The sequence below is a fragment of the Vicia villosa genome, unplaced genomic scaffold, assembly GCF_029867415.1.
Source record: "Vicia villosa cultivar HV-30 ecotype Madison, WI unplaced genomic scaffold, Vvil1.0 ctg.003329F_1_1, whole genome shotgun sequence".
Taxonomy (NCBI): Eukaryota; Viridiplantae; Streptophyta; class Magnoliopsida; order Fabales; family Fabaceae; genus Vicia; species Vicia villosa.
In genome coordinates, this window is record NW_026706178.1 from 193,975 (window position 1) to 218,590 (window position 24,616).

General features: G+C 33.0%; 2 protein-coding genes across 2 annotated transcripts; both read left to right on the forward strand.

Annotated features, from left to right (window-relative positions):
• The first annotated feature begins 5,986 nt into the window (after nt 1-5,986).
• On the forward strand, nt 5,987-9,721 carry LOC131640821 (cysteine-rich receptor-like protein kinase 10). The gene is made up of 7 exons (XM_058911198.1): nt 5,987-6,991; nt 7,617-7,763; nt 7,866-7,987; nt 8,078-8,288; nt 8,493-8,730; nt 8,933-9,083; nt 9,187-9,721. The coding sequence occupies exons 1-7, from the start codon at nt 6,175-6,177 to the stop codon at nt 9,460-9,462; spliced, it is 1,962 nt and encodes a 653-aa protein (XP_058767181.1). The 5' UTR covers nt 5,987-6,174; the 3' UTR covers nt 9,463-9,721.
• Nucleotides 9,722-10,631: 910 nt separating this feature from the next.
• On the forward strand, nt 10,632-13,659 carry LOC131640820 (cysteine-rich receptor-like protein kinase 44). The gene is made up of 7 exons (XM_058911197.1): nt 10,632-11,663; nt 11,746-11,892; nt 11,987-12,111; nt 12,261-12,471; nt 12,575-12,812; nt 12,948-13,098; nt 13,180-13,659. Exons 1-7 carry the CDS (start codon nt 10,862-10,864, stop codon nt 13,507-13,509), a joined length of 2,004 nt encoding a protein of 667 aa, XP_058767180.1. The 5' UTR covers nt 10,632-10,861; the 3' UTR covers nt 13,510-13,659.
• Nucleotides 13,660-24,616: the final 10,957 nt, after the last annotated feature.

Consider the following 24,616-nt stretch of genomic DNA (forward strand, 5'->3'; position numbering starts at 1 on the left):
AATACAAGTATATTTAACAAAATATTCCCTTTTTAAACTCTTAACCAGTGCCCCAGGGGCACTCGTTAGCATTTCCCCAAAGTTTTATTAGTTTACACACACACACCAGTATTTAACTAATTATTACTTAATATAAATCTAAGGTTGTCATGATGACAACTCTAGACACATGTTATATCCATAGCTACTCTAACATCAACCCCTAATTCTATTTTTTTAAAAAATTAATTCTACATTAATAACTTATAATAATAATAATTATAATAATAATAATAATAACAATAGCAATAATAATATAATATTTTGCTAACACTATTAAAAATAATAATAATAATATAATCAAGTATCATTATTATTATTTATAATAATAATAATAATAATAATAATAATAATAATAATAATAATAATAATAATAATAATAATAATAATAATAATAGAATCAACTACCATTATTAAATCTTTTTAATTCGGATTGAAAAATGCTAGGTCATAAGATATTACATTACAATTAATTTTTAATAAAAAGTAACATTAATATTTTTTTTATAAAAATTAAAATTAACATGATATTTTTTATTTTATATTTGTCAAAATTGATTTTTATATGTAACATTTTAAATCTCCCAAAATCAATTGATATAACTATATTTATAAAATCTCCTAAACCAAATTATTTATAAATTTTAATTAATCATACTATTAGCCATGCAAGTTACTCCCTCCGGTCTCAAATATAAGCAAAAAAAATTATATGGTCTTAAATATTAGCAAAAAAAAAATCAATATTTATTACATTCAATGTCACTATTCCAAATATACTCCTACAATATTTTACATTTTAAATGTTTGCAACAATTTCAAAAGCAAAAAATAAGGGTAGAATTAGAAAGATAGTAAGAATTAAATGCATTGAGACATTCTCCTTAAAGGAGAGATTTTTTGCAAATTTGCTTATATTTGAGACCGGAGAGAGTACATAATAAAATTATTACTAGACTATTAATTTTGTGAATGTTACATAATATAATATGTGAGTAATTAGAAACTTTTAATTTATTATTATAATTCACTCATTTATTGTACTAATATAAATTTTAAATTAATAATATGATTAGTCATGCAAGTTACATAATAAAAATATTTAGTAGACTATTAATTTTGTGAATGTTACTAATATGTGAGTTATTAGAAACTTTTAAAGATTTAATAATTCAGTATTTTTATTAAAAATTCAATTCACAGTTTATTATCGTATAAATACATTTATTGAAGTATTTTCAATTTTATAATTTATAGAGAGAAATCACATATGCCAACTAACTACCACTATTAAATCTTTTTAATTTTGATTGAAAAATAATAGGTCATAAGATATTGCATTACAACTAATTTTTAATAAAAAATAACATTAATATTTTTTTTTATAAAAAGTAAAAATTAACATGGTTTTTAATACTTTATATTTGTTAAAATTGATATTTATATGTAACATTTTAGAGTTTCCTAAATATTATTATGATTTAGTCATTTATTGTACTAGTATAAGTTTGAATTAAGGGTTAAATATACAAAATCCTCCTGTAATATAGGCGAAATTCTCTTTTCGTCTGTAAATTTTTTTCGAACACTCCCTTAAAATATAAAATACTATGTCTTTTGACTACTAAGTGTAAAGTTTACCCCTGTAATATATATTTTTTTCTTTGATTTCTCCCTCAGATTTGGTGTTTAATTTGCACGCTTAGGGGGTAATCCAAAAAAAAAAATTACAGGGGAAAGTAAAAAATAATAGAGTGAAGACCCATTTTGGTCCCTCACAAAAATCACACAACCCAAATTAGTCCCTCACAAAAAAAATGACTCGATTTAATCCCTTACAAAATTTAACCAGACCATATTAGTCCTTTTGTTAATATTTTTATCAAATCGGTTTTTTTCATATTTTTAAACCGTGACTGGACTGCCACGTTGGCCTTTATTTTTTATTTTCATTTTTAAATAATAAATTAATATTTAATTATAATTTCATTTTCAAACAATTCTGATTTAATAATATCAAAAAGGCAAAATTGTTTTTTATAAAGAATTAATCCCAATACTATTAAACAATATCTTAAGTCTTTACCACTAGGCCAATATACATTCATGAAAAATAATTTCCAATATTTTTAATAATATTAAATAATTATGAATTTAAAACAAAAATTATAAAATTTATATCAATGGGTTTCGAACCTCTTTGATTTACAAATTTCAAATAATACACCAATTTAAAAATAAAATTTACTAAACGTAAGATCTCAATAGATTAATCAATTAGAAATAAATTAAATTATATGTAATTGAAATTAAATAACACACAAATAAATATTTACTTATTTCAAATTAATTCAAATTAAATAACAATTAATTAATTTAATAGTAATTCAACTAATTATTAAAATATTTAATAAATTTAGATTAAATAATCAATTAATTTTGAAAATTATTTAGTTAATACAAACTAAACAGTAATCAATTAATTTAATAGTAATTCAATTAAATATAAATTTATTTATTTTTATTTGATTAATTTTATTTAAGATTTATTTATTTTATTTGAAATAAGAAAATAATTGTTTTGAATTATTAACTTAAGGATTCATTATTAATAATATTAACAATATAAATTAACTTGTGTAGTTGTAAAGTGACTATCATTTAACTTGAATGGAATTGAATTTGAGATCCCGTTGGTACAAATTTTATCCTTTTTTTTATTAAAATTCTATATTATTTAACATTTCTAAAAATTATAAGAATTATTTGTCATGAATATACATTGGACTAGTGGTAAGGACTTAAGATATTGGTTAAAGGTCATAGGTTCAATTTCATATAAAAAACAATTTTGACTTTTTTGATATTATTAATTCAGAATTGTTTGAAAATGAAATTACAATTAAATATTAATTTAATATTTAAAAAAATGAAACATAAAAAATAAAAATCAACGTGGCAGTCCAGTCACGGTTTAAAAATATGAAAAAAAAACCGATTTGGTAAAAATATTAACATAAGGACTAATATGGTCCGGTTAAATTTTGTAAGGGATTAAATCGAGTCCTTTTTTTTATGAGGGACTAATTTGGGTTGTGTGATTTTTGTGAGGGACCAAAATGGGTCTTCACTCAAAATAATATTACGAGGGGTAAATCAAATTTCTCCTATATTATAGGGGGAAAAGTGATATTAACCCTTTAATTAATAACTTGATTAGTCATTATTTGTTATTATTATTTCAATTATTATTGTGTATATAAATATGCGATATTGCATTATTTGTTATTATTATTTCAATAATTATTGCTATTATTATTTCAATTTATTTTTTTATTAAAATATTTTCAATTTCATAATATATAGAGAAAAAACATGTATGTCGATATTTTAAATTATTATTTTTTTGGTTACAATCTATTACATTATTAATATAAGAATTATAAACTTATTTTTTATCTAAATTAAAACTCAAAAAATAAATATCTTTTTTATCGAGAACATAGAAGAAGTAGTTAATTTATTTAACAATTATAAATAATAATTTGAATTTATTTCTTAAAAAGTACACTGTTGTATTAAATTGTTTATTCACAAAATAAAATTTTAATTTAATTTATTTTACATTTTTTATAAATTATTATATAGAAAAATCATTTGGTCACAATTTTATTAATTCAATTTTAAAATTGAAATATTTTAAAAAATATTTGAATAAATATATTACTAAAATGTATTTAGAATTTTTTTCCGAAATTCCTCATATTTTTCAATATCACCTTTCAAATGCTTTATTAATTTTTATTACTTCCATTTAATATTATTTATAATTTTTACAACAGCCAACCAATACTGTTAATAATTTTTGTAACTTTATTTACTATTAAATTTATATTCAAAATTGATATGAAAGTGTCTTTTTTTTTTGTAACTATAAAAATTAATAATAATATATATTATTATTTTTTTTATCAAAATTTAACTGATACATAATTTTTTTAAATATAAACATAAAAAAATAACCAATATATGACTTATAAAGTAGATAAAAATAAATATTAAATAAAGCTTTTCGATTGATTAATGATATACATTGATCCATAATAAATAGTTGTTTTCTATACCCCATGAAATAACCAATCCATTAATGAGTTCACAACATATTTCTTCCACTACCATAAATAAATGAAATCATGAAAATATGAATGAAGTTACTTGATTAACACAGGAACACCGTAAAAAAAAATCAATATGGTAAGATATAATATGATTTTTAAAAAATTATGTTTTTTAGAAAATATATAATTAAATTTTTTTTGGACTTGACATTGAATAAAAAAATTATTAGGTTTTGTAAATTATAGACTAAACACTAAATTAATAATTGAAATTTACATTGATCTACTCTTATATGTATTATGAATTTAATGATTAATCACAAATAATATATACAAATAATTTTATATAATACTTTATAATATTGCATTATTCCTGTAAATATGACATATATTTCTAATTTAAAGAAAATAATTAAAAATAATTATTTATAATTTATTAAGATTTCTCATAATGTAAAATTTATTTTGTATTTAACATAATTTTAAAACATGTTTAATCATATGATTATAATTAACTATACTTAATCAAATATATTATTTCATTTAAAAAAATCGAGGTAAAAATTTTAAACAAACCCGTGCAACGTACGGGCCAAAAATCTAGTACTCTCTGTCCTAAAATAAATGTCACATTTGCATAAATTATTTGTCCTAAAATAAGTGTCACTTTTAGTTTCCAATGCAACTTTAGTTTTTATCTTCTAGTTGTACCCTCTAATTAATAATTTGTGTGAAAACGTCAACTATAACACTTATTTTGACACAAAGTATATTAAAGTAGAATCAATTTTAACGATCATAATTAATTATTATTATCTTTTTGATAAAACTTCAAAATCAATTTTAGATATCTAAACTTACTTCAGCCTCTTCAAAATGGAAATCAAACCTAGACTTGGATCTAACATTACAAGTGTTGTAAATGAAATTTGTTTGGTGTCATAAGACCATCTCCAATGGTAGTTTCTTCTATTGAGTTCTCCACATGTACCATTAATTTAATAATTAAATATTTAAAAAATTTGCCATGTCATAATAGAGTTGCATTGCAATGCAACAACTAAAACATTGTAGTACCAAATCAAACCAAGTTGCGGAGCATATCACTTGCAATTCCTCGGTTCAAGCTGAGTTTGGTGCTGCTATTCGCGCTATGGAAATAGCTATTGATAGGGGTTGGTCTAGGCTTTGGATGGAATCCGACTCGACTCCGGTGGTCAAAGCCTTCTCCAACCACAACCTTGTCCCGTTATTTTTTAGGAACCGTTGGCGGTACTGTGTCACTAACTCTTGTTTCTCTCATTTGATTTTCACTCATACTTATAGAGAAGGTAACTCTTGTGCTGATTTTTTGGCGAATTTCACGCTCGGCATAGATTCGACCATCCTTTTCGATTCTATTCCATTGGGTATTCGAAAAGATTTTGTAAAGAATAGGTTAGGTATACCTTTCTTTAGGTTTTCGTAAATCTCGGGGCTAACTTGATCCCCCTTTTGTATCGGTTTTCTTTTGGTTATATATATAAACCGTTATTAAAAAAAAAAATTATGAGGTAAAGTTGTGGGACTCATATCATATTTTTATTAAAGTTAAAATTAAATAAATTCTTTTAATATGATGTGGCTTAGTGGATCCCATAAATAACTCAAATGTAAGTTACACCATTGAAGATGCTCTAAGCAAAAACAGGAAGTAACCGTGATAGGTGCAATCCACAACTAGAAGCTATACTCCACGTGCTCCCAACACATTCTCATGGAAATGGTGTCAAAAGCCAGCTCAACATTTCGAAATTTCCATGTCCTCACAGTTTTCCATCACTCTCTTTGACCTTTTCTCATACTGTACATTTTTCTGCACAACAATTTCAACACAGAGTGATAAACACTTGAAGAAAAATCAATGACAAGGACTCAACTGCATCATAACATAACACATGGTTGACTTGACTTGACTTTCCACTTCATTTTTAACAATCACAAACCTCACACAATTTTCATTTCACAAAACAGAGCCATGAATTCCTTCAACCTTCTATTTCTCTTCATCTTCCTCATCATCAACTCAACCACACAAGCACAGAACCCAACTTACCTCTTCCAATTCTGCACAAAAAACCAAACCAACTCCAACAGCCTCTACCACTCAACCCTCAAAACCCTTTTCTCTTCACTATCCTCCAACGCTACCAACAACAACGAATTCTACACCACCACAATCCCTAGCAAAACCCCTTCAAACACTGCATACGGTCTATTCATGTGCAGGGGCGACGTTTCCTCTCCCCTCTGCCAACAATGCGTCGCAAACGCAACACAAAAACTATCCACAGACACAGATTGTTCCTCATCCAAACAGGCTGTTATCTGGTACGACGAGTGCATGGTTCGATACTCCAACACCTCTTTTTTCTCCACCGTCACTACAAGTCCAGCTTTTTACCTAGTAAGCACCGCTAATATAACGAACCAGGAAAGCTTCATGAGTTTGTTGTCTGTTACTATGAACGAATCAGCAGATAAAGCAGCTGCGAATTCTTCTGTCGGTACTAAGAAATATGCTACAAAGGAAGCTAGAATCTCTGGATTTCAGACGCTGTACAGTATGGCTCAGTGTACAGACGATTTATCTTCACAAGATTGCAGTACGTGTCTTAGTGTTGCCATTGCAAATCTTCCACAGTGTTGTAATGGAAAGACGGGAGGAAGAGTTTTAGTTCCTAGCTGTAACATTAGATATGAATTGTACCCTTTTTATAGAAACATTGCTCCCTCGCCAGTGCCTTCAGCACCACCAGTGATTGTTCCTCCAACAACCAATTCTAATTTGGGAGGTAAATTTGATTCATTTCTAACAATTACCATTAGGTTTCAATTAAGAGTCGATAATGTATGGCTTGAACTTTAACATGGTATCAGGTCTGGTTTGGTATGGTTGAGATAGGCCCAACCACTGACGATCCACACCCTACAAGTCCAGTTTCAAATAATAGTTTGTTATTTAAGTTTAAGTTACCTTTTGAATTTCACTTTTTTGAGAAAATCTCTAACATAGCATTTCTTTTACAAGTAAATAATAACTTCTGGTAGAAGTTCATGACGCGCCAGCTTGATGGTAAGAGTTTGATATTGTAAGTTTGTAACCTAGGAGGATAGAATTCAAATCCTCTTCATGGACAGTTGATAAATAGTTACGTAACTTTAATAGGTAAAATTAGCTTCTATGTAAGTTAGAAAGTTCATGTAAGTTAGAGACTAATCCAAATGAGGCTTAGTTAAAAATTTCATGCTTTCAAGTATTGTACACTTGCATTTCACTTGAAGTAAATGAAGAGAATCAAGACAACAGACAGTAGAACCAATATGCAATACTTTATAGAAACATACATATCTTTGAATTTCAGTTGTCCATAACAACAAGCCATTGTAATTAAATTACTTCATTTTGGAATATTTCAGGAAGTAGTGGGATCTCATCAGGGACAATTGTTGCAATTGTGGTTCCAATTACAGTGGCCGCACTGCTATTTATCATAGGAATTTGTTTCTTATGTATAAGAGGGTGGAAGAAGAAGCATGACTCTGCTGCAGCACAGGATCCAAAAAGTAAGGGTGTGAGTTAACTAAAAAGAAGATCTTACTCTTAATTTCTTTCATAATTGTATAATCTGCAATATAACTGATAGATCTACAATTTTTGCTTCTTAGCTGAAACCGATATTACCACAGTGGAATCCTTGAGATTTGATTTGAGTACACTTGAAGAAGCCACCAACAAATTCTCCGAAGCTAATAAGCTAGGTGAAGGTGGATTTGGCGAGGTTTACAAGGTATGAAGTTCAGATGCTTTTGTTTTTTCATAACATGGAAATTATACCAATTGTTGTATTATATTTCATTTAATTTTTGTGAAAATTCAGGGCGTGCTTCTGAGCGGACAACAAATAGCTGTCAAGAGACTCTCTAAACACTCGGGACAAGGTGGAGAACAATTTAAGAATGAAGTTGAACTGGTTGCACAACTTCAGCATAGAAATTTAGCAAGGCTTCTTGGGTTTTGCTTGGAAAGAGAAGAAAAGATACTTGTTTATGAGTTTGTAGCCAACAAAAGTCTTGACTATATTCTTTTTGGTAGGCTCGTCTATCTGAATTCTTTATAGTTCACAGTTTATATGCATGCATTGATTTTAGTTTACCAGGTTTATCTCAATAATTATGTAATAATACAAAATTTGAGGAAAAATGTAAAATAGAATTCCTTGACAAATTTTTGTTTCATTAAACTGATTTGTTTTTATTGGAGATCATAATCTTATGAATGGAATATTTGTGCAGATCCTGAAAAACAAAGGTTGTTGTATTGGACAAGGCGTTACAAGATTATTGGAGGGATTGCTCGGGGCATTCAATATCTTCACGAAGACTCTAGGCTTAAAATTATTCATCGCGATCTCAAAGCTAGCAACATATTGTTGGATGGAGATATGAATCCAAAAATCTCTGATTTTGGCATGGCGAAATTATTTGGAGTGGATCAAACTAAAGGAAATACCAGTAGGATTGTAGGGACATAGTAAGTACAAGTTTACATTATCATTCTTGCAGCATATATATTCATGAAAAATACTTATAACCAATTCAAAAAATACAAAAAAATAAATATATTTCAATTCAAACATCTTAGATTTGAGTCGAGCATTGTCATTCTTCCAGGCTTCTATATCTGTTCCCCATACTAACAGTGTTTTCTATTGATGATAAAATATGTGTTTTAGTGGTTACATGTCTCCGGAGTATGCAATGCATGGAGATTTCTCTAGTAAGTCTGATGTATATAGTTTCGGAGTTCTCATCATGGAGATTATAAGTGGCAAGAAGAACAGCTCTTTCTATGAAACAGGAGCTGCTGAGGATTTAGCGAGCTATGTGAGTAGAGAAAAGTGTAAAATTTTCTTCTTGAGTTTTATTTGTTCTTTCTTACTCTATAGTGATCACATTTCAACAAATGTTTGATGAAAATTTGAAACAGGCGTGGAAACTTTGGAACAATGGAACGCCTTTGGAATTGGTGGACCACACAATAAGAGAATCCTATACTCCAAATGAAGCTATAAGATGCATCCATATTGGTTTATTATGTGTCCAAGAAGATCCAGATGATAGACCTACAATGCCAACAATAGTGCTCATGCTAGATAGTCACACTGTTACTCTACCAGTACCGAAGCAGCCTGCATTTTTTCTACAGAGTGGAGCTGATCAGCAGATGCCAACAATACAGATTAGTCAATCTGATAACAATTGAATACCAAAGTCTGTCAACGAGATGTGTGTTTGTAATTAGATCATGATAAAGGTAGAAAATAGGAGGAGATTTTAGGAGTATTGTCTATTGAGTTCAAAACCTTGTAAATTTGTAATATTGTGTATTGGCTTATTTTTCAATGTGGAAAATAATAACATGTATCGGTCATAGTGTCACCCCTCTAGTTGCAGCAGAAATACATCATGTTGTATGATATAAGGTTTATGCAACTCAAGAATAATGACACAATATTTATGAAGGAGTATAGCCACTGAATTTCTTCGTAAACCGGAACAAACAAAAGGAAATTTCGTTGGAAGATATAAAACCTCAAGTACTTATTAATCCAAAATAAAACAAACAAACTAACAGAAGAGTTTGAGAGTTTGTCTTCTGTTAGTACTAGCTGATGTAATCAAGTACGTTCCTGCTATGTTAATATCTCAATCCACCATTTTCAAGCCGTCAAATTTGAGTATTTTAAAGTACCTTGGTATTTGTTCAGTAATGGAACCAAAGTTGATCTGTAAACGACGATGCAGAGTTTTCTGTGGTGGTCCTGAACTTTCGATGCAGTGGAGAGGGAATTGACCAGCAAGGTTAACACTTCACCACCAAGTCAACATGAGAGTGAAAAGTGGTGTGTGAAATGAGAATAGATTTGAATTTCTTAGAAACTGAGCGTTTTCCTTCTTAAATAGAATAAGTTGTTGGCAACAGTAAGTGTGAAATGAGACATGGATCGCGGTAAGCTGTCATAATGATCTGGACAGTCAGTAGGACTTCCATGTCGTATGTGAAGAAGAGAAAAGAGTGTCTACCTATTTGGTGCTTTATTCGTTCATATTACTATTGGGCCTTTACCCTTTGGGATTTATGGGATGTCCAGAACAATAATACTATGAAACACACGACACTGATACTGACTGGTCGATATCGGTAATAATTTAAAAAAATGAATAAATTGAATGTAATAACAAATATATCGGTATCGTGTCCATGTCGGTGTCTAACACTAACATGGATCCACCATTTTTCAAAGGTGTCGGTGCTAATGATAATCTCTCAAGTTGAATACTAGTATTTTCATTCGTCCTTTTCAGCAAAACTGAAATAACTATTTTCTCCATGAAATACAAATTTCATGGTAAGAAACTTCCATAGACAAAGTCTTAACTCTTTAAATGACGGTCCTAAAATGTCTGCCAGTAAATTATTTTCTCAGTTTCATGTTTTCTTTATTCAAAAAGTAATGTTTCCAACCAATGGCAGGTAAACGAGTGTTTGACTCTTCTACCTCATTGGTCTTCAAGTAGCTTCTGTTGCAGTCAGAACAAGCCATCGCTACCCTTTTCTTCACAAATTTCAGATAAACAAACATACAGAAACAGAACCAGAGATGCATATCTTCAAATCACCAACAATTATTACAACCCAATTGATTCTAGTTGCATCCTTGTTAGCTTCACTTCCATTTCCATTTGAAGCTTCTCCAATATTCAACTCATTCGCCTGCACAGACACCTCTTATTACAAACCCAATTCAAATTTCCAAACCGCTTTAAAAACTCTTCTCTCTTCCCTCATCTCAAACTCCACCCTCCATAACGGTTTCTACACCGTCCATATCCCTCTCTTCAATTCCCCCAACGACTTGAAAGGACTCTTCCTCTGCCGCGCCGACATCACTCCCTCCCTCTGTCAACGCTGTGTAACAGCAGCAGCTAATAACATCACGACTTTATGTAACAACCAGACAGAATCTATCATCTGGTACGATGAATGCTTTCTGCGTTATTCCAATAATTCATTCTTGAATCAAATGGTTCCAGCAACGGACTTAGAATCAGATGAGAGTGTCCCTGATACAGAAGCTTCCCAGTTCAGTGTTTTTCTTGCAAGTCTTTTGAAGGATTTAGCATATGAAGCTGTGAATTCTCCTTCGGGTCAAAAATTTGCTGCAAAAGAAGAAAAATTCTTAGCTTCTTCGGTATATTCTTTGGCAGAGTGTACACCTGATTTATCTACTTTTGACTGTAACACGTGTTTGCAAGGTGCTATTAGTTCTATTGGAAATTGTTGTGATGGGGAAAGAGGTGCCAGATCACTTCTTCCGAGTTGTAATATTCGATATGAATTTTACCCTTTTTACAATGTTTCTGCTGTTTCTACTCAGCCACAACTTCCTCCTCCTTCATCAGGTATCTATCTATATAACGATGATATTGTTATCGTGGTTTTAGATTTGTTTCCAGGGTGTCTTAATGTGATGAACTTGTGTAGGAAAGAGCAATGTTGCTATGATTATTGGGATTGTTGTCGCAATTGTTGGTGCTGTGGCACTTTTGATTATTGGCTGCTATTTCCTGCGTAAGAGGGAGAGGAAGAAGTATAAGTATAATAGTACATTCATCCAGGGTTCATCTTCAAGTAATTTTACATTTTTGTTTGGTTTATTTGTTTCCTTGGTTCAGTTTATTGTAATTTGGTTGAAGATGGATATTGTATTTTACTGTCTTTGTAGTTCGGAGGGAGGAACTTACTGATATAGAGTGTTTGCAATTTGACTTTGCCACAATTGAAGCTGCCACAAATTGTTTCTCGGACGAGAACAAGATTGGTCAAGGTGGTTTTGGTGTGGTTTATAAGGTAAGAAATTTGTTATGTTTTTTCTATGCTAAATTTGAGTAAACAAACTCTGGTGTGGTTTATAAGGTAAGATATTAGTTAGTTTAACGAATCCGATCATGTTTTTGATATGCTAAATTTGAGTCTGATCCGATCATGTTTTTGTTTAGGGTATTCTTCCCGACGGGCATGAGATAGCTGTGAAGAGGTTGGCGGTAACCTCCTTGCAGGGTGCAGTAGAGTTCAAGAATGAAGCTTCCCTTGTGGCCAAGCTTCAACATAGAAATTTAGTGAGGATGTTCGGATTTTGTTTGGAGGGGAGGGAGAAGATTCTTGTCTATGAATACATACCAAATAAAAGCCTTGATCACTTTCTATTCGGTATGGCGTAACCTTTTTCCTTATAGAACTACAGCTTCCAAAGTTATAGTGTACCTACCTACTATGGTTGATCTTGATGTTTTATTTTTACACAATATTGTAGATCCTGCTAAGCAAAGGGAGTTAGATTGGTCAAAACGCTACAAGATTATAGTTGGAATTGCTCGAGGGATTCTTTATCTCCATGAAGACTCCCAGCTTAGAATTATTCATCGTGATCTCAAAGCTAGCAATGTTCTATTAGATGAAAATATGAACGCAAAGATTTCAGATTTTGGGATGGCAAGAATTTTCCAAGGAGATCAGACTCAAGTAAATACAGGACGGATAGTTGGGACTTAGTAAGTTTCACATCTTTTTTGTCATCAACATTTGCATGTATGAGAGTTTACATTATTATTTAACCGCTGGTATAATTATGTGTGAAAACATTAACATTGTTTCTTGAATATATGGATTATAACGCTGTCTTCCAGTGGCTACATGTCTCCAGAATATGCAATGCGTGGACAATTTTCTGTGAAGTCAGATGTGTTCAGCTTCGGTGTCTTAGTTTTGGAAATTGTAAGTGGCAAAAAGAATACGGATCTAAATCAATGGAATGATGCTGATGACCTCTTAAGCTATGTGAGTATAAAAAATATCTCTTTTTTTTTTATGCTCTTTTGATGCAATACTAGCTTAACAATAGTATGTATTATACCATAGGCTTGGAAAAAATGGTCAGAGCAAACACCATTGGAGTTACTTGATCCAATGCTGCGCGATTCTTATTCAAGAAACGAAGTTATGAGATGCATCCATATCGGTTTATTGTGTATTCAGGAAAGTCCACATGACAGGCCTTCCATGGAAACTGTTGCACTTATGCTCAACAGTTATTCAGTTACGCTGTCAATACCTCGACAGCCACCGTCTTTCTTTCGTGGAAGAACACCTGACAGAATAAAGCAAGGGTTTAGTTCTGATCAGTCTACCACCGGATCAATTCCATGGTCTGTCAATGATGTATCCATTACTGAAGTGCACCCTCGATAAAACGATATTGTATTTATGTTTTCTTTGATCCGTCGAGTGTACTAGTATGTTCATATCCTGTCAAACTTTTGTGTAGCAGCTACATTATCTAGTTTGTATGTATTGTAAATACTCTGAACTAATTCTATATGTGAATTGATCATTTTCACACTATTTTATCTTACAGTTTCATAATTCATTTCTTTAAGTTCTACTGCACTATCTCATCACCAAGAAACAAATGAAGTTCCAATGGAAGGAATGTCGTCAACTTTCCGTTATTCTTTTACCAATTCTTAGCTATAATTTCATAAAATGATTTCTGCATAAAATTAAAAAAATGAATATATGGTTAATTCCTACAAATAAAACACATTTTTGACATTGATCTTTGTAATTTTTCATAATAACAGAGCCTTCTTCCAAAATACCTCTAGATTTTGAAACATTAGTGCATCCATCATGCCTTTAACATTATTCTTGGCCTTGGGAGCAAGTATTGTGGCTTTTATTTCAACCTAAATATTAAATATTTTCTGTACAACATCATCATCCTCCTCGTTAATATTAATTTTAAACACAAACACATCATTAGTTTATTTTATTTGGAATGGCAAAATAGACATGATATAGTAAAAAGGAAGACTATCTCTATCCTTGGAGCTAGAGAGTATGGAAACGAGGTTTGCCCTCTAGTTTTATTTCCCTAGGCATATGTTGTCACAAATTTCGGTTTGATGCATTTTTCATTGCATTGTCTCTATCTACAATATAAGAAAGTTAACTACTCTTAAAAAACCATTTTTGTCCTTCTCTCTCAGAGCTTGCCACGTGGATGCTCTAAAAAAGTTCCATTTATATCACTTTTGTTATCTTTCTCTCTCTTTCACATAATAAACTTCATTTTTCTCTCTCTTTTAATTATATGGACAAATTTAGGAACTGTGCATTGAATCTTTTTATATGGACAAATTTAGAGTTTTTTGTTACTATTAGCAGGCCTTAGAAAATTATGTATTGGGCTTTACTAATGTTTCATTCTGATCTTGTGTGAATCGTAATCCTCTGGTACTGAACCGTAATTGTGATGTTATTGTTGATTTACTACAGTGAAAAAAATGTGACTCAGCTGTTAACTTATTCTTTTTTTCTTTATTGTGAACCAAATTTTATTTGTGATTTGTAGTAAAGATTAGGCCCATGATTATTCTGTGAAACTGTATGAAGCCTTTAACTCGCAAACATGATTTGAATTTGTCATACCCTAATTTTTGACCCCCCTGAGATGACATATCTTCAGGATTTTCATCAAGTCAAAGCAAGTACCCAGAGCAGCCTGACATTCAATCGAGGGTGTTCAAAGACAAGAAAACTCAGGCAAAGGATCAATCAATAGGAGGATTAGTCTCTAATACAAGCATAAGACTCAAAACCCTCATTATTACACCTATGATTGATTAAGACACCCAGTTATCTAAGTACAGGATTACTCAGATCAACAGACTAGGGTTTGGAGTCTATCAAGGACTAAAATCAGGGATCACCTTTGGGAAACCCTAAAAAGCCCCAGGGGATCATTCAAAGACATCAATCATCTTCAAATAACCCATATGACAAGATCCACTGGACATCACACCTCAATTCAAAGTCTACAGTCATCATTCCCATCTGGTCGACAATTAGGGTTTTTGACCTAATTCACCAGGATGGTTGACTTTTAATCAGGGCATGGATCCAAAACTCAATACATGATTCAAGAATCTCTACTACCTCAATATAATCCATTTACATCATTCATTTGAGGAGAAGATCTTGTTTCTTCACAAAAGCCCAAAAATTCACTTTGTCAGGAAAAGTCAACTGTGTGGGATCACCATTGACTTTTGAGTTTTTTGGTCAAACCATGACTTTTAAGGATCAATATCATCAATATATGGATAATGAAGTCATTTGACCAAAGAAATTCAAAGAAATTCATCAAGGAGCAAAAAGTCGGGAATTAGGGTTTTTTAAGGCATGGTGAGAACTCAAAATTTCACCTACACAACTCAAAAAACTTCCAACATGAAAGTTGTAGATCTTGCAAAATAAAACAACATCTTACAGAGGAACTTTTTTCAAAAGATCAATCATTTAAGAGTTTTGGAAATTTTGGAGTTTTAGGTCATAAACACTTAGAAATTTTTCTAAGTGTTTTAACCTAGTTTTCTTCCAACTTTGGCCTCATTTTTCACAAATTTGCCAAAGGATTCTGAAGAAACTCCAAACTAATGATTTGAAGTAGATGTTTAGGGCTTTCCAAATTGTGTTCAACCTTCTCCAAATTCAATTTGAGCTAGGAGTTATGCTTGTTCAAAGTTGGCCTCATGAAGTAAAATTATAGGTCATGTACAATTTGAAACTTTGCAATTTTGTGCATTTTGCTTCACTAAGTGATGCTACACGACCTCTAATGCATCTGAAACCATACCATACATCAATTTCCATCATTGCATAAGGATTAGAGAAGATTCCCAAAAACAAAGGCATGTGATTATGTAATGATTGCATTTTTGAATTTATGACAAATTGGTGATTCATCAAAGGAATCTTCTCCCAACCAATTGGAGCTCATTTCTGCAGCCATTTGGTCCCCTAAGATCAAGCAAAACCGATGGCTAGGGAGTGGTATCAAAGAGCTCATCATTGCACTTGGAATATTCTTTGAATTTCTTCATGGCTAAGAAACCAAACTTGCTTCACTAAGCAAGCTCACTCTCCCAATCAGTACTGAGACATTTGCCTATAAATAGAGGTCTCATTCTCATTCAGAAACCACACCAAAGCAACCATATTCCTTGCTTTCTCTTTCTCTTCTCATGTTCATTGTTTTTCAAAGTTCTTTGGCAAGAAGAATCGATTTCTTCAAACCAGAGCTTATCTTTGGAAAGTGAGCATTCTAACATCTCAAGGGAGGTCATTTGAGGTGATCCAAGCACCTGGATCACTTCTGTAAGTAGAGGAACACCATTGTTGCTCTCACTTTGGAGCATTTGCAGTTGGAGGTCCATAGAGTGATTCAGGAGGTTTCAAGTCAAGCCAATCATCTAGGCACACTCCTCAGGTCATAGTGAAGCTAACCAGATGGCTGCAGCTCATCTGTAACTCCAAATTCAACAACCTCCATGTTCACTTGAAGCTGAAATCGAGGGAGGTCCATAGAGCAATTCAGGAGGATTCAAGCTCCAATAAGCATTCAGTTAGCATCATTGAGTCTCAAGGAAGCTATTGAGATCATTCATTCAAACCCAGGTGCTCTCAATCATCCTCACGATCTCCATTTTCAGAGGTAAGTTTCTGAACTTCACCTCTTTAATTTAAGCACTCACTGAGTTAAAGCTCGATTCTATCTTGTTTAGCATCATCAGAGGATTGAAAACCCTCTATCATCTTGCATTTATTCATCTTGTTTGTCATTTAATTTCAAATTTAGGGTTTATATGTTCTTAGAGTTTTCTGAGAAATTAGGTAGCTATAGTTCATATAAATAAATGTTAGTTACATATCTGGATTCGTGAGGAAATTTAGAACAAGATTGATGTTTACATCATGTCATTTAGTTGAGAAACCAAAGAGTTAGGATTTTGAAAATCTTTGAGCTCGAGGAAGAAGATGACTGTAATACGGTGAACTGACTTTTTATCGATTGAAATGTCGCGGTAAGCAAGAGTCGCCACCGACTTTTATTTTATCCAAACAATATTCGGAAAGGCAAAAAGAAACAGAAAAAAAACCTTTTAAGAAATCTGAGTTCGGGGGGTAATTTATGCAAAGGGAAGGTGTAAGGCACCCTTTGCATCCATGGTTTTCCATGGGCTCTTAATTACTTTGCTTGCTCGTTTGTTTAGAAAATGTAGATGAAAGAGATAGGGACTTTAGCTTGTGAATAAGCGTTGCCCTTTTGAAAAATTATGAGAAAGAATATAATAAAAAGGTTTGAGCATTGCAAGGCAATTAGGGGCAATTACCTTAAACTCAGATGATAGGTCTCTTTTTGCCTTTCAGAATGAAAGGGTCTATCCTTGCCATAAGAGGGCAGGAAGCCTTTCGTTTGGAGGTTGAAGGGTCATCGAAGTATCCTTTGCCATAAGACTGTCCCATGCCATAAAGGGGCAGGTAGTCTAAGGCAAGGATCAGAACAAGCCATTTCGTAGGCAACCAGAAGATACCTCAGCCTTTTTCCGTAGGCAACATCCGAGGGTCGAGGTCATTTGTGTATCGAAGGCAGCATCATTAGGGTCGTGACCTTTTTATCGAGGCAACATGGCTGAGGTATCTTCGAATTCGAGGGACGTGGCTTATTCTGCAAAAACACAAAGGCAACAGGCAACAAGGCAACAAGGCAACAGAGAGGTTACCCCAAAGGGTGCGTGTGTGCAACAATCACGTGATTATATTCAGATACTTATCTTTTAATTAGTTATTCTAATTCAGTTTAAGGCTTGCACTCCCTAAGATTACTAACCACGCAGTATATAAAGCAATAAAGGGAAGGGGGAAAATGAAACCAGCGGAGGAGAGGGGAATTGTAACCAGCGGATCCCTTAATAGGGTTTGGCATAAGTAATAATAATAAAAAGCATAAAATAAAATGAGGTTTAGGGTTACCAATGACGAAGCTTTGGCATTTGACAAACCCTGAAAGAAAAAACGGCAAACAAAAGAGGGTGAGCGTATGGCTAATTCGAGGGCGAACAAGATTAACCCTAAAATAAAGAATAGATAAATTTAAAATAATAACATAGACAAAGGTACTTAGCTCTGATTTGATCTGATAGGGTTGATAGGGCGCCTTTAAGGTTTGGCGTTTGCCCTGACAGGGTTGGTGGGCAAAGGTTTGTCTGAGGCATTGACTCTGACCATTGAGAACCGAAAGAAGAAACATCAAGGCGTGAGTGTATAGGCAGTTCATTGTCATTAAAAATAAATCCTAATTAAATAAAAGGCAGGAAAATATTTAAAGAATTAAAGACTAAAACTTAGCTTTTGAATTTGATCTGATATGGTTGGCAGAAAGCCTCGGGAGTAACCTTCGGATTTTGAAGGCGCGCGGTCGGAAGGTGTTTGAAAAATAACCCTGAAAAGGCAAAAAATAAAATGTATTCAATGTAGGGCGAATTCTCATAAACCCTAATTCGAGCGTAAGTTGAGTAAAATCACAAAATCGATTTAATTAATTATTGGTTTTGCAACCTAATTAATTAAATCGAAGGAAAAAAATAATCGAAAAAAAACCTTTTTTTTTTGTGATATTATAAATGAAAATAAATATGAATTATTAAAGATATCAAAAAAAAAATAAATTATCTAATTAAGCTAAATAAATGTATTAAGAAAAATAAAATAAATAATGTAATATTAAATATGATATGAATAGAATAAATATTATTATTATTAAAAAAAACAAAGGGGTTTTGAAAACTAACTAATTTTATTATTAAAAAAATGAAACAAATGAATATATATATATATATATATATATATATATATATATATATATATATATATATATATAAAAGGAATTATATAATTAAATAAATAAAAAACTTAGCTGCTGATTGTATGTGGTTGGCTTCATGATGGACCATGGTAGAGTTGCGTTCCTAGGCCTTCAGATTTGGATTGAGGAAGATCCGGTGGTTGATCGCTGGGGACACATGGTGGACCCTATCTGGCCGCACGCGTGGGATCCTGCAAATAATATTTTGAAAAAATACATTGGGGACAGGGATCGAACTCCTCCCCCTTTGGTGCATATGCGACGCTTCCACCACCAAGCTATTCAAGCTTTGTTGAGAATCAGATGCACATGAAACAATATATAAAAGAAAAGACCACGTGACATAAGTAAAAACGCGCGCGATTTCAAACGCCCCAATCTCCAGGTGACACGCAGTCATCTTCCTTAACAAAACCTGCAAATGGCTTTTTTACAGCGCTTGTTTACAGAGTGCTTTGAAAACTCTTACTTTTAACACCTGTCAAACGATAGATCACACATATATGCACGAAAATAAAAAATAAAGCCACCAATGGCTTCGTCTTGGCCGTGCGATCGTTCCTACACCAAAATCAAGATCTAATTCTTGCTGAGACAAGAAACCCCAATTGGAAACCCTAAGATTCATCCATGGCCAATATCATCAAATAAGCATAACAATGTAATTAAAGTTCCAGAAACAATCATCACATCACGCTAAACATAAATATGCAACGAAAATTCATTTAGGATGCATGGATCAACGAAATCGAGCCTAAGTAAGAATGTGCAAACCGTGGTCAATTGGGAGTGTTTCTGAACGCTGCGATATTGGCAAACGGTTGAAATTCCTTCAGAGATGATCAGAGAACACTTTTGAATCACCAAAACTTCCTGAATTTGCCCTCAACCTTGAATTCGATTTCTTCTTCTTTCTTGAAATTTTAAGTGCTTCAACTATGGTCAGGTCTGCCGAATTTTTTTTCTGGTCTTTGACTTGTTTGTGTACTTATAGGTGAGCATATTAGGGCAACAAAACTGAGTTGAATCTTTATCAATCTTTGATTGAAATTTCTTTGAAATTTGATTGAAAAATATTATGGAATCCTTCTAAATTTGGCTTAAGTGATCCAATCTTCTCCCAATAATCAAGTGCACGAAATTTGATTAATTATTGATTGATATTTGGCTTGGAATCAAAGCAAGACCATATCTTTCATTTATCAAATATTTTATATAATTAAATTATGGTTTAAATGAATTAAATCATAAAATAATTAATAAAAATTTATAAAAAAAATAGAAAGCCTCTGTTTTAGCACGTGGATGGGCCTATCATAAGGGTAGAACAAAAATGATGCAAGCCCATTTAGAAATATTTTGAGTTTTAGGCTTTTTTCCTCTTGTACACCCTTTGAAAAATGGGTGAACTTGTACACCATGCCATTTCTTCATATCTCAATGTTTTTTTCAAGATTGTGGACTTTTTGGAACCCTTATAGAGTCCTCTAACCAGTGTCTTTGGTCTCATATCAAAATGATTTTCCATGCTCATTTTACGTCCTTTTGAAAAAAGTGTCTTTTTGTTGACTTTTGAAAAGGACCTATAATGTTTTAGTCCATATCTCTCAAATGAAGCATTTTTAGACTTGGCATGTGAGACACAATTTTGTAGAGAATCAAATTTCCTTCAAAATGAGCTTTGGATGGAAAATTTTGGATGTTCCATGTGAGAGTTATGGCTGGTCAAAGTTCAGTTGACTTTTCCCATGCAAAACCCTAATTTAGAAACTTTTTGATTTGTTGATTCTTGATCTTTCCTTGATGAACCATGATCAAATCTTGATCAAATGGTGGATGATACTTCAAAATGAGGATCTTGACAAAAAATCAGGAGTTTTGACTTTGCTTTGACCACAGTTGACTTTTTGGATCAATCGGTCGACTGTTGACTTTCTGAACTTTTGAGTGACCAGAACTTTGAGATATGTCTTGATACTTGTCATGGAAGTAATGTGAGACATGTTGAGCCATATGAGATGTTTGGAAGCCATTGATTCAGTTATTTTCCTTTGAAAGAATCAAACCCTTGTTCAGAGCCTTTGTATAGGAGAATGTGTCTTATGAGTTTTGCGCATTGACAAGAGGAAATAGTATGGGCAAATTTTGGGGTATGACAGCTGCCCCTGTTCAATTATCTTAAACCTGAAGATGTAGAGTGGTTTGTATGCCAGTCGGTATCTGAAGGTGGAAGATGATTGAACACTAGAATACCAAGAAATTTGCCCTAGTTGGAGTAGGGACTTTTGTCGGAGATGGGCTTTAAGATGCCATCTAGATGTTGAGACTGAAGTTTTTGGGAAGTAATTGTTTGAATGTTGATCGTATAGTAGATGAATTAGATTTTAGGAGAATTGTCCGCGTCAGCACTGTTCGTAGTAACTGAATTAGACTTTGGAAGATGATCGTGTCTATACCGTTCGTGATGATAGAATTAGATCTTTTTGTCGTTTCAGTACCGTTCGTAATAACTGAATTAGACTTAGGAAACAGTTGATTGTGTCCACACCGTTCGTGATGATGGAATTAGATCTCTGAGAGTTGATCGTGTCAGTACCGTTCGTAGTAACCGAATTAGATCTTGGAGAGATAATCGTGTCTACATCGTTCGTGATGATAGAATTAGATTCTCTTGTCGTGTCAGCACTGTTTGTAGTAACTGAATTAGACTGGGAAGGTCAGTGATCGTGTCTACACCGTTCGTGATGATAGAATTAGATCTCTGAGAGTTGACCGTGTCAGTACCGTTCGTAGTAACTGAATTAGATCTTGGAAAGGTGATCGTGTCATTACCGTTCGTGGTAAATGAATTAGATCTTCGAGCGTTGACCGTGTCAGTACCATTCGTAGTAGCTGAATTAGATCTTGGAAATTTGGAGATTTCGTTCATTTGTCGGTACCTGTATCCTGCAATAGGTATAGTTATGCAATGTCACGATGCATGTATTAGGTAATGAGTCCCTCAAAATAAATGAGAAACTTTGTATGTTATGGATGAATTCATTACGAGGTAATGTATGCAATGTATGAATACGTTATGACATATGATATGTGATTTATGTAGTCTTGATTGAGAAAATAAATCTCTATGTCCTTGTGATTTTGATGTCTGATCTTATTTGAAAATGCTTAGCTGGGAATTTATGATTCTTGCTTGGGGATGATCAGTAACTTGATGGACCCTGATTGGGGCTAAAAGTATTAGTAACCAATGTTGGAGAAGAGCAAGGTGTTGGAGAACCAGCAGTGTTGAACATGTACACTTTGTTGGGGAGCCATGTCTTTGTCGAGAGCGTTTGAAGATATCTTCTTAATGATTACTCTGTGGGGATATGATCTTGTGAAATCGGAATTACGGGAACGCATGGATGCCTTGAACATTGCCCCCAGTATTATAGTACTACCATTCCTGGATTTGATTAGGACACACTGTTGAGTATTGATCAAGATGTCAAACTGGACTTGCATAGATTTGCCCCTGCTAGTAGGAACTTTGAAAAGATTCGCCTCGTGAGGACTTTATGAGACGTGCACCATGGGTGACATGCCCCTAGTGATCATAGGCTCAAGATAATGTCACACGTTGATTGGGGAGTAGCTTTAGATATACTTGGATGCGTGCCCCTGATTGTTCGAGCATCCATGAGAGATTCTCGGACTCTTGATTTGATTGCCCCAGATTGATTGGGCAAGACGTGTCATGCCCCTTGTATACATAATTGTCTGTCGGGATAACTTTCAGTCATTAGTTGTACCCTGTGCAAGTTCTTTCTGATGCTTAACATTTGAAATTATGTAGCAGAATATGTTTAATAATGAATTCATGAGATGCAATGCATACGTTTGTCTTGATTTTTGTTAAAAAAACATTAAAACAGGAGATGTAAAAGCGTGATGTTTATAAAACGTGATATTTGTAACAATGTGATGTTTGTAAAAACTTGATATCAACTCAGCATTGGTGGTAAACCTTAAGGAGTCAGGATACCTTTTGGTGACAGTATGCTTTCGAACTAACCATGCTTCAATTAGGACTTTCAAGGGTTGTAACGTGGCTTGGTTCGCGGTTTAAGAAACAAAGGATAATGGCTCAAAATTTATTTATACCCATCCCCTTCTTCGTGATGTCCTTCAGTCCTAAGCTCAGTTAATTCAACTTACGCATTCAGGTTCCAAAAGACTTTTGGATTTGCGCCTTTGATAATGTTGATGGTTTACAAACAAAGAGAACTTTTGTGATGGCAATCACTTCTTCCTTTTGGTAGTCACAACATTGTGTTTTTCAGGAATTTATCGACTTCTCTTTTTTCATCTTTTTGATATCCCTAACTTTTGCCTGAACTGTTTATTTTTGAGATTACAGTCAGCGGGATGCCTTGATTTTTGCCTAAGTCATTTTTGATTTTTGACTTAGCAGGCTTTTCTTTGTATATATGTTTTTCCATTCGTTCATTTTTTTTTGAAAGATATTGACTGCCTTGTTTGATGATTGATGAACCGTCATTGTCTTTTGATTGACATCTCCAACAGTTCTTTGATGTGTGCGGATGAACGCTTGTGATTGAAACCTTTGTTGAAAGATGTACTGAATGATTCTCTTAAAATAGAATGCACAGCCAAATTAACTGAGAACTACCCTGCCCCAGGTTATGATCAAGGGTTTTAATTAGTACAAGAAAGAAACTTCTACTTCTTAGGCTCAAAGGGGTTTAACTAGGGATCAATCATCCTTATATCTCCACTGTTTAGGAATTGAAACAATGCCTGTACATCATCAGCATAGTCTGTACGAAAGCATACTGTATGAGATTGCGGTATCGTTTTCGTCATCCTCCCTCAAAAGGCTTACAGCTTAGCAAGAGTTGAATAAACAAAAAACATATGCAAAGTAAATACATAATTTAAACGAGTGATAGCGAAATAATTTATTCAAGATAAACATATGCAATGCACTGATGATGATTATTAAAACAGATAATGTCTATCATAATTTGAATGTTTAAACAAACAGAATAGAAATTGCAAATGAAAGTAAATCTACTGATCTAGAAAGTTCATCCTTCCTAACATTAATCAATCTTGTCGTGACTAGGAATGGGAGCGGTGATCACCACTGGAGTCCTGGGATGATTGAATTCAATTTCACCAGCATCAATCATGTCTTGAATCTTGTTCTTCAATGGCCAACAGTCATTTGTATCATGTCCAGGGCTATTGGAGTGATATGCGCACCTCGCATCGGGCTTATAGCTAGGAGCAGAAGTGTTGGGCTTTATAGGAGGATTCCTCAAAGTAATTAGCCCTTTCTTCAGCATTTGTTGCAATGCTTCGGCCAAAGTCATGTTGATCTTTGTGAATTGGCGCTTAGGTGTATCTGACTTGCGTCTTTGTTGTGGAACTGGTGTAGTGATCAGAATTTTCCTCACAGATTGGTTGGGTTCATTGCGACCTTTTCGATTGTGCCCAGCATTAGCCATATGAGGTTCCTCAGGTGAGTGGAAGTCAATGATCTTGTCATCAATGAGGTCTTGGATCTTGTGTTTCAACGGT

Coding starts and splice junctions, on each gene's coding strand:
- LOC131640821 (XM_058911198.1), top strand. CDS start 6,175: ATGAATTCCTTCAACCTTCTATTTCTCTTCATCTTCCTCATCATCAAC. Junction 8,731..8,932: donor AGTAGGATTGTAGGGACATA/GTAAGTACAAGT, acceptor TATGTGTTTTAG/TGGTTACATGTCTCCGGAGT. Junction 9,084..9,186: donor CTGAGGATTTAGCGAGCTAT/GTGAGTAGAGAA, acceptor AATTTGAAACAG/GCGTGGAAACTTTGGAACAA.
- LOC131640820 (XM_058911197.1), top strand. CDS start 10,862: ATGCATATCTTCAAATCACCAACAATTATTACAACCCAATTGATTCTA. Junction 12,112..12,260: donor GTTTTGGTGTGGTTTATAAG/GTAAGAAATTTG, acceptor GTTTTTGTTTAG/GGTATTCTTCCCGACGGGCA. Junction 12,813..12,947: donor GGACGGATAGTTGGGACTTA/GTAAGTTTCACA, acceptor GCTGTCTTCCAG/TGGCTACATGTCTCCAGAAT.